This window comes from Wolffia australiana, chromosome 6 (assembly GCF_029677425.1).
Source record: "Wolffia australiana isolate 7733 chromosome 6, ASM2967742v1".
Classification (NCBI taxonomy): Eukaryota; Viridiplantae; Streptophyta; class Magnoliopsida; order Alismatales; family Araceae; genus Wolffia; species Wolffia australiana.
This window is the reverse complement of record NC_135840.1, coordinates 9575740-9589719: the sequence shown is the minus strand read 5'-3', so window position 1 is coordinate 9589719 and position 13980 is coordinate 9575740. Positions and strand designations below refer to the sequence as shown.

At 36.6% G+C, this 13980-nt stretch overlaps 1 protein-coding gene across 2 annotated transcripts; it reads left to right on the top strand.

Moving 5' to 3' along the window:
- Positions 1–3986: 3986 nt before the first annotated feature.
- Positions 3987–10792, top strand: LOC144704359 (ribonucleases P/MRP protein subunit POP1-like). 2 transcript variants are annotated; one of them, XM_078576770.1, is made up of 12 exons: positions 3987–4095; positions 4175–4623; positions 5070–5166; positions 5322–5429; positions 5528–5743; positions 6542–6660; positions 6768–7244; positions 7330–7438; positions 7508–8046; positions 8568–8723; positions 9465–9561; positions 10659–10792. In XM_078576770.1, the coding sequence occupies exons 2-12, from the start codon at positions 4187–4189 to the stop codon at positions 10665–10667; spliced, it is 2364 nt and encodes a 787-aa protein (XP_078432896.1). In that variant the 5' UTR covers positions 3987–4095; positions 4175–4186; the 3' UTR covers positions 10668–10792. The 2 variants fall into 2 exon arrangements, with proteins under 2 accessions (XP_078432896.1, XP_078432895.1); XM_078576769.1 differs by lacking the exon at positions 10659–10792 and having other exon boundaries at positions 9465–9706.
- Positions 10793–13980: the final 3188 nt, after the last annotated feature.

Sequence of the window (13980 nt, the reverse complement as noted above, 5' to 3'; positions counted from 1 at the left end):
AGCAATAACTTCTGCCCTTGTTGCTGCCGAGATCCGCCCGCAGCTTACTCTTTTCCATGTCAATGAAAGCGGCCCATTGTAATAGACCGCGACTCTTTTCTGCCGTTTGACATGCTGCTTGCTGTCTTCTCAAGAGTATATAATACTGCCCTCGTGTTGCACAGGAATTCTCCGCGTTTGCACTTCACAGTCATTAATGAAACACAGCAAACTATAAGTATCGGGCCCAGCCTAAGTCAGTATGGTACTAAACTGGGATGCTTGATCAATTCTTGCCGTCATCGAGTGATTCACTGACAGAGGCGGGAGTGGAGGAAAATATATGGGAAAGAGAAGGCGATCGATAAAGAGAGAGAGAGAGTTCATTAATGTTCATTCTGTTGAGAGTTTCTCAAGATTTCCAGGTATTAATTTAAGATTAAAGAAATCATAAAAATAAATCACTATCAAGGATGCTCCGAATTCAATGTCGACCTCCATATTTCACCTCTAATCCCACGCTCAAGTTTCATTTTGCATATATATAATTGGCATTTTAACCATAATTATCTCAAATAAATGCTACCTGTTTATGAAATACATCCAAGCATACCATATTACACAATCCATACCTCGTTCCATGTTCATTACTACAATGTATTCATTATAGTGCATATGGGGTGCTTATAATGTAGTTCATAAATACATGATCTAACTTAGTAAATTATGATGAGATTGTACTACGATGGTCAGTAGTCTAAAAGAATGTGTTCTAAATATTCTTATTTAAAGGATACTCAAAAAGGACATCAAAGTATGTGGCTAGAATAACACTATCTAGTCTCATTCATATAAGACTTCAATGAGTATATCCAATCTGCTAGCCATTAGTTTAGAGACACTAAGGATAGATAGCAAGTACCCTTTAACGGAAAGACTTCAATGAAGTGATCTGTGTGAATCCCTGAATGATTTTAAGACAAACTTTACATTAGGTTGATTTATGTCACGATTCTATAAGTGGTCCTTAAAGCTGAGACACCAAAGACATCTAGTGGACGGACAGTCGTACTTTGACTAAGACCTATGAGTTTCTAATCGTAGATTTGTAAGTAGTCTTCATTTGGCTACATCAAGAAGTTGATGAAGATGATTGATTGGTCAAAATGGGATCATCCACCCTCGATATAAGAGGAGACAACTCAAGAAAGACAATGTGATAAAATCCTTTTCCAAGGTAGTGAAATATGGGAAAAGAGTTTTTGAATGATTTATGAATGTATCACTACTAATTTGTATGACCACCTAGGTTTTATAGTTGACGATATCCTAGGTAGTCATGAGAGTGTTAAGTAGATGGGGGACTAATGTGTATATAAATTGATGACAAAAAGGTTCCACGAGTGAGTTGATGCACACTCTTTTATATCTTCTAGAGCATGAGGTGTAGCTTGGCACCCTTAGAGCTTGAGACTCAACTGTTAAATCAATCCAACGTTAGTTACCATATGTTATGATATAGTAAATTAATTTTAAATGCCAATAAAAGGTTCTTGGACTATCAGAGGTGTAAACTATAACGATAAATGGGCTAGAGGGTCACACGCAAATGGTTTTTTTGACTTTGAAAAATATACTTAAAGTTTGGAGGTTTTATAAAAAATATCCGCTTAGTATAAATAAGTGGAGTCCCGAAACAAAACTCCGTGAGTCCATATTTCTGTTGGGCTCTTCTCCTTCTCTTGTCTCCCCTTCGCTTCTCTCCATTCCCAATGCGGTGAAGATAGCATAACGGCGACGATAGAGGGTGAATAGAGCTCTTCATGATGGCTTTGTTCCCCGTTTTAATTCCATTTATGTCTTCCGCTATGATTTGTTCCAAGTTTTTATCAAAATCAAGGCCCTTACAACCCAACGCCTTTAGACACGTGTACTAGTCTAGATTATAATTTTAATTGCCCAAGAACATCCATTTCCCAACCTTATGAATTAATTAATATTGGCATACAGATTTAACGAATCTAGGATCAAAGTGACCCAATCGGTATGTTAAGCTTCCAACCCATGGGGTGTCGAGCTACACCTCATGCTCTAGAAGATATAGAGTAGTCAATAAACTCTCTCATGGAAAATTTACCATTATCTGTTATTTTACATATTTAATCCTTCATTCGCATAGAACTCCCACATGAAAGATCTTTAAATATCAAGTTGCAATCCATCATTTGAAATGAAGATTATTGAAGAACATCTTCGCAACCTTGGCTAGGGACTTAATGCATCTTATTCATCAAGTCAATCTTCTTGTATACCAAGGAAAAAATCCCATCTTGACCACTTAATCACCTCCATGTAATTCTTGCGATATCTCAATTAAGACTGGTTTGAATCCCACAATTAGAGAATTGTACATCACAATCAAAAAATAGCCGTTCATGCATAGGATGTCTTTGGTGTCTCAGATCTTAGGACCATTTACACCATCATATAATGAACTAATTTGATTAACATTTACGTATAATACCATTCATAGATTCATAAAACTTAATTTGTGAAAATCTTTTACTAAACGGTACCCATCCTCTATCAATAGTATCGCTACACTAACAGCCACAAGATCTGATATAATTATCATCTAAGTATTATTAGATAGATCTATTATTTCCAAATAGTTTGATGTCTAAATGCCTTATCATTTGAGTTATAATATTTGGTATATGCTTAGATATAAATGATAATTTTCTTATGATCACATCATAATTCACTTAGTAATTACATAAATTCAAGGGCTTTATTATAAACATCACACAAGAATCATAATGAATAAAGATTGATTTCAATGAAATTAAAAATGACAGACATATGTGATTGGATTGATGGCCACATATATCTATCACACCTATCTAGATGTTGATATCAAATGCCAATACACGGACATATGCTACACTCAATATTAGAAGGGGTGGATTTGATATCCACCTAGACCAATATCATGATGCCTGGTATCGATACCATTTTCTTATTGTGGCAGCCACAGTCATCTGAGGGGTTGGATGATGATATAGGATTTTGTTCACAAAGATTGGTTTTTCATATATCCAATTAAATATTCAAATGCATTTTAAGTAGTTTTCTTATGTCAAGCATATGCTAATCTATAAAAACCTAGTTAGGATTATTAAAAGTTAAATAAGTAACTCTATAGCCCATGTGATCGAGGCCATGCCTAAAGGGGCAACTATGACTATCCACGACACAAGTAGAGAAATCATCATTGTATTGTCTTGGTGGAACCCATTCTTTCATAGAAAGATTTTTATTCAGCATTGTCTTCACAAAAAACAATATATACATCCTTTTAAAACCTTTTCCATATGACATATCCGATATCCCAATATCTGATCTCAATACAGATATCATTTTCTTATACCCAGTACTGCCACCGCCCACCGTCCAAAACCCTTCAGCATACGCCCAGTATTTGATCCCATGCTCTGGAATCGTCCTGAGTTTCCCGGATTTCAATTATCGAATTGTCAGATATTGGATATCAGGACGGATACCGAATAGCGAAGACTATCGTAAGCCCATTAGTTGCAGACTTTAGAATTAACATATAAATAACATTGTTCATATACTCTTTATAAAGTAAAGAAAAAGAATTCTCCTGAATTAATTTTCGACTGAGCTATTGCTGTAGGACCTAACTTATCAAATTAACCCATGTATTGTTGAGTCTATAAATACCAGTATCTGATACCATGATCTGTAATCGTCCTGAGTGGCCCGGATTTCGAATATCGAATTGTCAGATATCGGATATCAGGACGGATACCCAATCGCGAAGACTATAGTAAGCCCATCAGTTGCAGACTTTAGAATTAACATATAAATGACACAGTTCATATACTTTTTGTAAAGTAAAGAAATAGTATTCTCCTGAATTAATTTTCCAATGAGGTATTGCTGTAGGACATAAAGTTATAAAATTAACCCATGTATTGTTGAGTCTATAAATACCAGCATGTTAGAACACAAGAGCAGAATTCTCAACATCTGCATAGCGATTTCTCGTTCCTCTCTGCCGCAGTTCTCAGTCGAAATTCGAGCTTCAAGGTGATGATTTTTCCATTTTCTTCTTCGCGGTGCGTTCAATCGAGTGTTCATCTTGTTCACGCGTGATCGTATGCATCAGGCGAGGTCAGTCATGGCATATACTGCGAGGAATCGACCGGCCTCCACCTCCTCGTCCTTGCCACCTCGAGTTCTAAACGTACAGAACTTCGCAGAGTCTCGAGCAGCAGAGCTTGAAGCTCTTCACGCAATCATTTCCAACCGTAATGCAGGCAATTTCCGTCTTCAGCCCAGTAAACGGAGAAGAACATCTAGCCATGATGCCAAACGGAAGAAGAGGGCCAAGATAGGGAGTAATCCAACATCTATGAAGAAGATTAACGAAGAGGGAGGGGAGAAGAAGCTGTCGAGGCGTGTTCGTAGGAGGGTGATGTTTCGGAGGAACGATGAACTAGGGTTTTGTTCGTCTGGGGATGGAACGGAGAGGCTTCGGACTCACTTATGGCATGCCAAACGGTTCACCATGGTGAAAAGATGGGGGTTTTATTTGCCTCTGGGAGTACATGGCAGGTCATTGTTTATTAAATATCGTGTTTTTATACCATGGTGCATCGTTGAAAGCTTAAGATCTCTTAAAAAAGTTCTACTCCTTCAGATGTTGGTGAAATTCTATTTATAATCCTTTTTTTACTGCCAACTTAATGTATAATTCAAATTTAAAGCTCTGATTGCTTGGCTTATTACTTTGTTTATTCTCATTGTTGAAAAAGTAAGTCATCTTTTCGATTCTTGATATAATAGCAAATGATATTTTCGATGCTCTTCTCGTTTCCAAAGTGTTCATCGAGAGACACATAGGCTTCTTAGTTTGTGGCAGAATAAGTCATTGCCATTGGTTCTGCTGAAAAATTATTTACTTCAATTTGTAGTAAATCTTTTAAGTCATTGCCATTGGTCCTGTCATTTATTGCTGAAAAATATTCATCTTTTTTTCTTGTTATTTTTAATTGGTTCAGGGGACGTGGGTCAAGAGCTCTCCTTAAACGATTGAAATCGGGGACCCTGATACACGATTCAAGCTACTGCAGTGCTATTCAATTAACAGGACGAGAGGTTGTTTATTTCTTTTTCTAATTATGATGGTCAAATATAAGGTTTTCGTGTCAATCACAAATATTAACCGGTGTTGACACTTCTTTGATACTTGGCATAAACTTAATACTGAAATGTCCTTTTTTGGTCGTTAAGATGACTCCATGTACTGTCAGGATTCGATAATGGCTATTCTCAGAAAGTTATTCGTTCAGCCTAGTCTGGATGTATCAGAAAGAAAAATGGAGCTTGTGTCACTGGGGATGTGTTACCAGAGCGCTATGGTTCGTTGATTTCATGAATATTTTTTTTTAAAGATGATTTCATAAGGTCTTCATTTTTTATTTTCTATTTACTGAATTTTTCATAGTAAACTTTTCAGCTGCATCATTTTGGAGCACCAGTATCCAAGTTTATTTGTCCAGTGACATACATGTGGCGTCCTGTGGAAGGAAATGCCAACGATAGACAAAGTTCTCTCCCCAGTGGCTGTTCTTTAGATGATATCAGAAATTCCTGTCGGATGTTATGGATCTGGGTACATGCTGCTTCTTTTAATGAAGCGCTTGATGTTCTTTCAGATGCATCCCGTGAGCAGGTACCTTTATTGTAACAAGAGTCAACAATAAAAACCAAAATTTTGGGTTATCTAGTTTTTTTGTGTGGGAAAAGAATATCTACAAAGAAAACCGACAACAATTTTTCCGCTAAGTAATACTTAAATTCTGGTTCACTGTTCGCAGCAAAGTAAGAAGGGCATTTAGCTAACCAAAAGTCATCATTTTACATGTTTCATACCCATGTGGCTTTTGAGATATCATTCCCACTCGGGCTTATTTAATTAACTATAGGGAAAATAATCATATCACATTCCGCAAATATGCATTGACCATATGAAATTTTGAGACAAAAATTGTAGCTATGAACATATTAAGGGTTATGTAAAATCGACTTACTTTCTGATCTTGACTTAGAATGCTTGTCTGGAACATGCTGTTATAAAGCAGGATAATGGCAGTAAAAAGCAGTTCTGGAACTAGTTTTTTTTCGTCACTTTTGGACAGTTCTTATCAAATAGTTTCTATTACTGGTCGTGAAAGTAACAATAAATTGCTAGTCTACTACACTATTCGATGATCTAAGGTTATTTCATGTCGATGATACTATATTTGATTGCACTTTTTCAGTTTTTACTTCTTTTTGGAAGTAGGGTCTTTCATGAAATTTTCCTATCCCTTTACAACTGTAGGAAGTATATAATCTGATTGGTATTAGTTTCCATTTGTCTCACCTTTGGATTATGTCGTGATCTTATCTGATGGATACCCGTCATGTTAACCTTCTCATACGTTCATTATTACAATAACCACCTTATTAACCTTTTAATTTATCACAGACATGCAAGGACGGTACTGTTATAAGTTGCACGTCCCTAAAAGGTAAGCTTGGAAAGTTGGAGCTCTTTGGATCGGAAGTGACTCAGATCCTTCAAAAAGTGCTTCATTCTGCTTTAAAGTACGTTCAGCATACACTTGAGGGTAGATAATCAATATCTTCTTTGTTTTACATCATTTATTACAGTTCTTTATTCTTGTGTTTTCTTATCTGATTCCATGCCATAGGTTCCAACAGGAACAGTCAAGTAAACTATCTATGATTTTTGAGGGGGCAGACGAGAGTCCATCATCCGTAGTCCTATCCTTGCATGTTCAAGATCCACGAGATTTGTCACTAACCAAGGAAGATGAACCGGCTCCTTTAGCAAAATATGATGATACAATTCAGTCAGATTTTCCAAACGAAGATGCAACTGTACCATCCAAATTGCACAAAGAACCTGAATGCACATTAGGGTTTAGGTCAGTTCAGGATCCCGAGTTTCTTTCAGATAGCAAACAATTATGGGAGTCCCATGACCAGCTAAAGCCGCCAATCAACGATTCTCGCCTTTGCTTGGAGAAACAAGGGAAGAAGTTAAGGGACTTCTACTTGGATGATGCAGAACCTGGCACTCTGGTCAGTGAGGACCAAGACTTAGATTCTAGAACATGTCCTGTGTTCCTACTGAAACATAGCTTTCAGAATAAGAAACTCCAAGGGTAAGAAACTATTTGTTTATTATCTACCTGATCATATTTCCTTTTCTCTCTCTGTTGACAGATTCCTCTTTTGTGGGGGTTGCAGATGGTCAATCGTTCTTCCATTAAGCTGGGTGAAAGTCTTCTGGATTTCGCTGGTTACGCGTGGGGCCCGTGTGATAGGACTAAGAGAGAGACGATGGGTTGCATCAGATGTTAGTATACCCAAACCCTGGATTTAATTTTCTGTGTTATTTATGAATGGTAATTATTTTCTATCACAGTGCGGCATTCCTTGCTTTCCCTTTGACTTCCCAGACTGCAAAGCCTATGCGAAACTCATGTCTGAGATATCTGCTGAAATGAATCTAGCTGCAGAGCGACGACCCCTCCCCGTGAGACCAACTAAGATTCCCATACCTCCTCCATGGGATTGTGTAAGCTCTTCTGTTGCCATATTTCAGAAAAATGACCAATTTCCCCCCTTCAAGAACATATGCAATATTACGGCTCAATCAGCGGGTCCTCCGGTTTGTTTGGGATCTCTAATGAGATCATGGGACATGCTGCATCAGAGCTTGAAGCGCATCAATGGTGCTAATCTGCTGCTGTTTCCTGACAATGAAATGTGTGAAAAGCCTTTCTCTATTTTGTTGGAAAGAGAAAGGATAAAGTGGGCTCCAAGACGTGTGGAAAGCCTATTTCTAGATAGGTCCCTACTTTGGTGTAGGGTTCTTTTGTGTCCCTGCCGAGAAGGAACTTTCGAGGACGGAGCTGTTGTGTGTGCCCCTCTCCTCTCTGATATCTTATTGCTCTCAGCAAGGTCAGCATTTCCCTTAACTGAATCAATGTCTATTTCTATGTTCACCTGTTATTCTGTCTGTTCAAATTTGGTTATTCTCTGGCTTGCTATAAGTTTTTCTAAGAATTTGTTCATTTCATCTCTTGCTTGTTGTGAACAGTCTATAATTTCCGCACAGCATAAGGACAAAGTGAATACGAGAATGTTGAATACAAGATACCAGTTCTAAGGGTTGAGCAATTCTTCCTTGTGGAAGCAGGCTTCTCCTGCTCTCCAGCCTTTTCCCGTACTTCTTGACGGGACCCCAACTTGTTCTCGAAAAGAACATATCAATATATTCCTTAACTTCTTACATGCTTCATTTTACATCCATCCCTCTATTAAATAGTAGATATTATTGCTTGAAATTATGGTTATTCATGGGAACATTATTTAATGTTTAGTAATACAGGGTACTCGAGGGATGTTTTATGATATTATTCAGATCAAAATTACGGTTCATAAATTGCTTTTGTAAATTAAGCCATTTAATTATTTTGCAGTCCTGAAGAGAGAGGAAAGGTTCAGCTTTCTCAGTCAATGACTGCTTCTTACTTCCTGGAAGTGGATTCTGGCACGTGGACAATGCAAGTTCCAGAAGATCCATTATCTCACCGCTGGCCTATTGGATTTGTCACATCAGGATCAACTCATGGGAGGTAAAATAAATTTTCAGTTGCGCATTGAATATCTTGATATTCTCAGAAACGATTTTTATAAAACATTAAATAAACAACTCCTGCTATATTGCTTCCCTTGGGAATTAAATTAAGCTACCCGAGAGCTATTAAGGGAATAACACCAAGTATTCTAGTCTTTTTGCTCAGAATTATCTTCATATTTCACTTGGGAATTCTATATAATAATATTTTCATGAGTTGTTCTTTCTATCTCTCTTTTTTTTTGAAAATCAAACGGAAGATCACCCGAAACCGGTGATCAACCTTTATTTGGTTTTTCTTTTTTTTGTTCTTTCTATCTCTTGAATTGACTAGTACTATATTGTAACCATATTTAGGAAAACTAACCAAAATCTGCCAGTGTTCCAGATTCAAGAATTCCATTATTTTGTTTCCGAACAAAGTATCTTTATTTTCCTAATGGAGTTAAACATCATAGTAGTTTCTTAAGTTGTTTGTATACGTTACAAAATAAACAGCTCGCGATATGTTCCAGTCATATTAAATAAAACTTGCCGAGATCAGTCAAGAGAATTGATTTAAGTATTCCAAATTCCTGTTGTTTGGGAACTAAATATCTTATTCTACCCTTTGGAAGACTAACATAATTATAAAAAATTCTGGGGTACTATTAAATTTTAAAATAAACTATTGATAATATATTCCAACCATACTGCATATAACTAATTGTTCCATTTCTTTGCTTCAATCTTCATGCAGTGCTCACCCAACTGCCATGGGGGTATGTGAAGCGACCTTGTTGGCTGAGCTGAGACAGCAGCAGTGGAGAGAGAAACAGGAGAAGAGCAAACCTGAGGTACTTGTCCTCGTGCGGAACCTTAGATCAACTGCCTACCGTCTCTGTCGTGCTTCGATTGTTCTTGAGCATGGCCATGATTTTGATGTCATGTGACCCAAGAAAAATTGATTTATGCAAAAAAATTCGTTCGGAACATTCCCAACTTTGGCTTTCCTCTTTCTAGGCCAAGATTCATGTGTTTTTAGTCTTGTTATTAAAATTAACCTCTTACATTGCTGTATCTAATAAATTCAAAAACACTTGATATCCTTGATTAGGAAATCATAAAGTTTTGTCTCAGTGGGACCAAGATTCAGTTTGTCTAGTTCTTCCATTCCTTTTTTTCAAGTTCTGGAGATGTCCCTTGGGAGATTAAATCTCATTTTGAACTTATAAAATATAGAAAGATATTTAAGAGTTATCATTTGAAGTATGGATTATTCTGGTAGCTTCCTATGTAGGCCTTTGAGTGCGGAGAGAATGTGAAACATTTACTTTTGGGAAAAAATATCACATTAATCGTTTATCTGCTTAGATTACAGATTAAAATGATGTCACATTCTTATTAGGTTGAAAAACCTTTATAGACTTTGAATCCTTTTTATTTGATTATGAAATAACATTTCTAACACTTGGTGATTGATAAGCCAAAAAATAGGGGTGAATTATCCAATTAAAATCCCTTATCGTTGTTAATTTAGCTTGTACAATAAAATTTATAAAACCCTAACTTAAGATGTATCGTGATAAGTATGGGTATCGTCCAAGGGAAGCTAGTAAGGCAATTCAATTAGTGATCTACTTGAATAATTGAACTCCTAATTAGGGGTAATTTCATCTTCAGTAAAGATCAAATCACCCTAATTAGACGAAGAATTTAGAAAGGAGGGTAGAAGAGATGGGAAGTATAGAAAAAGGATCTCTAAATTGACTTCTTTCATGCAATAAAAAGGATCCAAGGAGTCAAGTAGAGGGACTAAGAGAAAATTTCGGTTTTGGCTTGTTTTGGTGAGACTGGAATCCAAACTAACTACTATGTCGTAACTATAATTTAATCTTTCTTAGAAATTAAACCCTCTTTTTTTACTAATTTTTTTATGTTCATAATGTTGCAGGTGGAATAGTTAGATCCAGCCTGGTTCTCAACTCTGTCTTGAAGCTGTGAAAGAGCCCCTACCAGAATTAAAAAATTGATTTAAACTCCTATATTCTTGTTAATTATATTTCTTGTTAATTTTCCTTTTAATTATATCCTTTTTCTATTTAAAAATTCATTTTTGTATCAAATAAAATCCCAAAAAATCCATAAAATTCTAGAAAATTCAGTAATTCATCCCCACATTAATAACAAGAAATATAATTTTTAAAGTTGCCATTTCAATTTAAATAGAGTTATTCCAAGCTTAAATAAATTCCATAAAATTTGTAAAATTAACAAAAAATAAGAGTAAAATCAGAATTGGCTTGGAATAATAATTGACATGTAAATATATACTAACAACCCTATTTTAAACTCTTAAAATGGATAAAATTGTGCTAATTACTTGAATTCAGCAAAGAATTCCGGGTGTTATCACTGATCCACTAGGAGAAGAGAGTTAATTTAGCCTTCTTCTCTGAAGTTGGAGAGGATGTTTGGTTCATCTGCAACTATTTTGAAAATACCATAACACCTAGTTCATTGTGAGTGCAGACAACTAAAAGGATAATTAAAATGTTAATGATGAATAATATGGCATGTCGGGAGAGTGATGTATATGATAAAAGAAAATCATAACTCCAATAAGAAGGGTAGTACCACTCAAGTCTTTTGTATCTTCTATCACAGTAATGATGAAATTCATCATCGCCAATCCTCCTGCAGCTGTATGACACATTTTTATCATCACCTATCATCTTAACAAGGTTTACTCTACTTAACGCAGCCAAGTACCGAATCCATATAAATAGCATCTACAACCCTTGAGTCCACAAGCACTAGAGACCTCTTTAAAAATGGGAACACTCAGAGGGGAGAAACATGTTTCTCCCTAAAAAAAAATCTGTAATGATGTGCCAAAATTATAGTGATTTCTTATTTCGGCCACTTAAGGTTCAAGGCCATTCACAAGAAATATGGAAAAAACAATTTGGGCATCAGGAAAAAGTAGAACTAACAAGATAAACAAAATATCAGAAGCCTGACAATTCATGAGAAAACATGTTCTACGGCATTAAGAGCCTACAGAATCTATCACAAGATACTGTGCGGAAATAGAAAAGAAAAAAAAAAAGACGCTCTCCCCCTCTAAAAAGGTGTAGTAGAGATATTCTACACAACCTCACTGAAGTTTACATCTATTCTGCTATATTTCAATATTAAGTACGTTCTACTTCAAACTAGTTGTATCAAAGTCTAAACTTTACTACCTAGGTATCGTCAAAAGTGGAGCAGGATTTTCGGATAATAAGACCAAATTTCTGAGTTAAGTCAAGATGCAAAGTCCAAAATTTAAAGTGAGGGTAAGCAAACAAAGAGTAATTGCAAGGCTTTGACACAGATTCATTTGAATCTATGAAATAAAAAATTTCAATATTTATATAAAGAAACATTTTCTTTTAAAGTGTGTAATAAATTGGGGTAAATTTTACAGAAAACACAATTTCTGAGTCGATTTGGTCTTCCCATGGCTCGATCAACAACATTTGAATCTGATCCCTTAAAAGGTACTGATAATGTTGAGGTGATGGATCTAAATACTTTGATTGAGGATTTATGATGTTTATAACTAATGTATTTTTCTGCTTCTTACACTGCATTTCAATATTCATTATTTTTTGGGTAAACGACACATCACCCGTGATAAACAGAGCATGGCCATTAAATGAGATCATGAACCATATGGCAGATGCACTGTGAACCTATGTGTATGTTCTAGTGATTCATAGTTGAGTGATAAACTAAAACTTAGGCAAAAATTATGTCATTGTCCTATTGATTTTAATCAATAAAAAATACTCACTTGAATGTACTAGATAGTAGATAGATATGGGTCATCTCCATAGGGAAAGGATCTTAGGGAATCACCCTATGTTATAGTGATTTTAAGAGGATGAGAAGTGATACATATAGGATACAAGGTAGTGACAAGATGAATATGTTGATTAGAGAGAAGTTCTAGCTGTTAGATGAAGATGTCACTGTTAATCTAGAAGAAGTAGTTAACATGACGTAGCTAGAGAGGATGAAAACAATGGAGCTAGATGGGTGAAGACTTAGAGAGAAGATGTAGAAGAGGAATAAGAGATGAGGTGGAGGAAGAGAGTGGTTATGGGTTATTTAGGTATATAGATAAGGAAACACTTGACGAGATCGTGATGACATAGATGATACGTGACGCAGGTGGTAAATGACAATATATGGTGATGGATGATTGTAGATAGTGATCATAAAATAGGTTTAAAGTCATTTGTTCTTAAAGAACTTCTCCAAGCACTCAAGACACCAACAACACCATTAGTGGATCTTCAAAACCTCACTCTGTTTCAATCTGCCTCTCTAGGAAGAAGTGAGTTTTATGAAAAAAAATTACAACTGTTGGGCTCAATTTATGAATCCCAATGTTTTTCAGCTCAATTGGCCTTCGAGATCATCAAATATTATGCTACGAAGTTAGCTGATTCCTAGTCATTGCTTTGATCCCGAGATTTCTCTCTCCTCATCCTTGTCACTGTCATCACATCATAAAGGGTTTATTCCTTAAAGCTCACAAAGATTCCACAATGATTTGAACTGTGATGGAGCAGGCCAGCTTACTCCTTTGAAGATGCAATCAAAGCCACCATCATCATCATCGTTGATAGTCCGCCGGTTCACGTCCAGCCCGACTGGCACGCCAAAGCGATAGTGAAGACACCCGGGTTTAATACCCCGGATGAAAGCACGACCACGCCTTTGAATGTTTTGATTTCTCGCCGGCTCGTGCTCATTTTTTTTTCCATTTTACTGTGTTCGTGTGTTCATCTTTGTCGAGTCTGTATCCATCGTGTTGTGTTCATGTTTGTATCAACGTGTGTCGTGTTGTCTCATGTCGTCGAATGCGTGTCGGGAGTTATCTTTTTTTTTTGTACTAAAGGGGGTCATATGTATAAGACCCCAGTAAGGGCACTTGTTCCCTTACAAAGGGTTATCGTGCCCCTATATAAGGGCCACGATGGAGCCCTAGCTGTTCAGACCAGGTTTATCATTGTTGAGATTATCGTGCTACCTAGGTCTCCTGAGAGAAGAAGAAAGGAGAGAAGGAAGATGAGAGGGAAGAGAGAAAAGAATGGGAAGAAGCAAAGAGCTAAGCCCCTACCTCCGTGCATTGTTGGTGACCTCCTTCTACCACTCTGCGTGCGCCCCGTGCAGCTGGCAAATCCACAATCGTGCTGTCACCACGCTGTTTCACGGTGCAA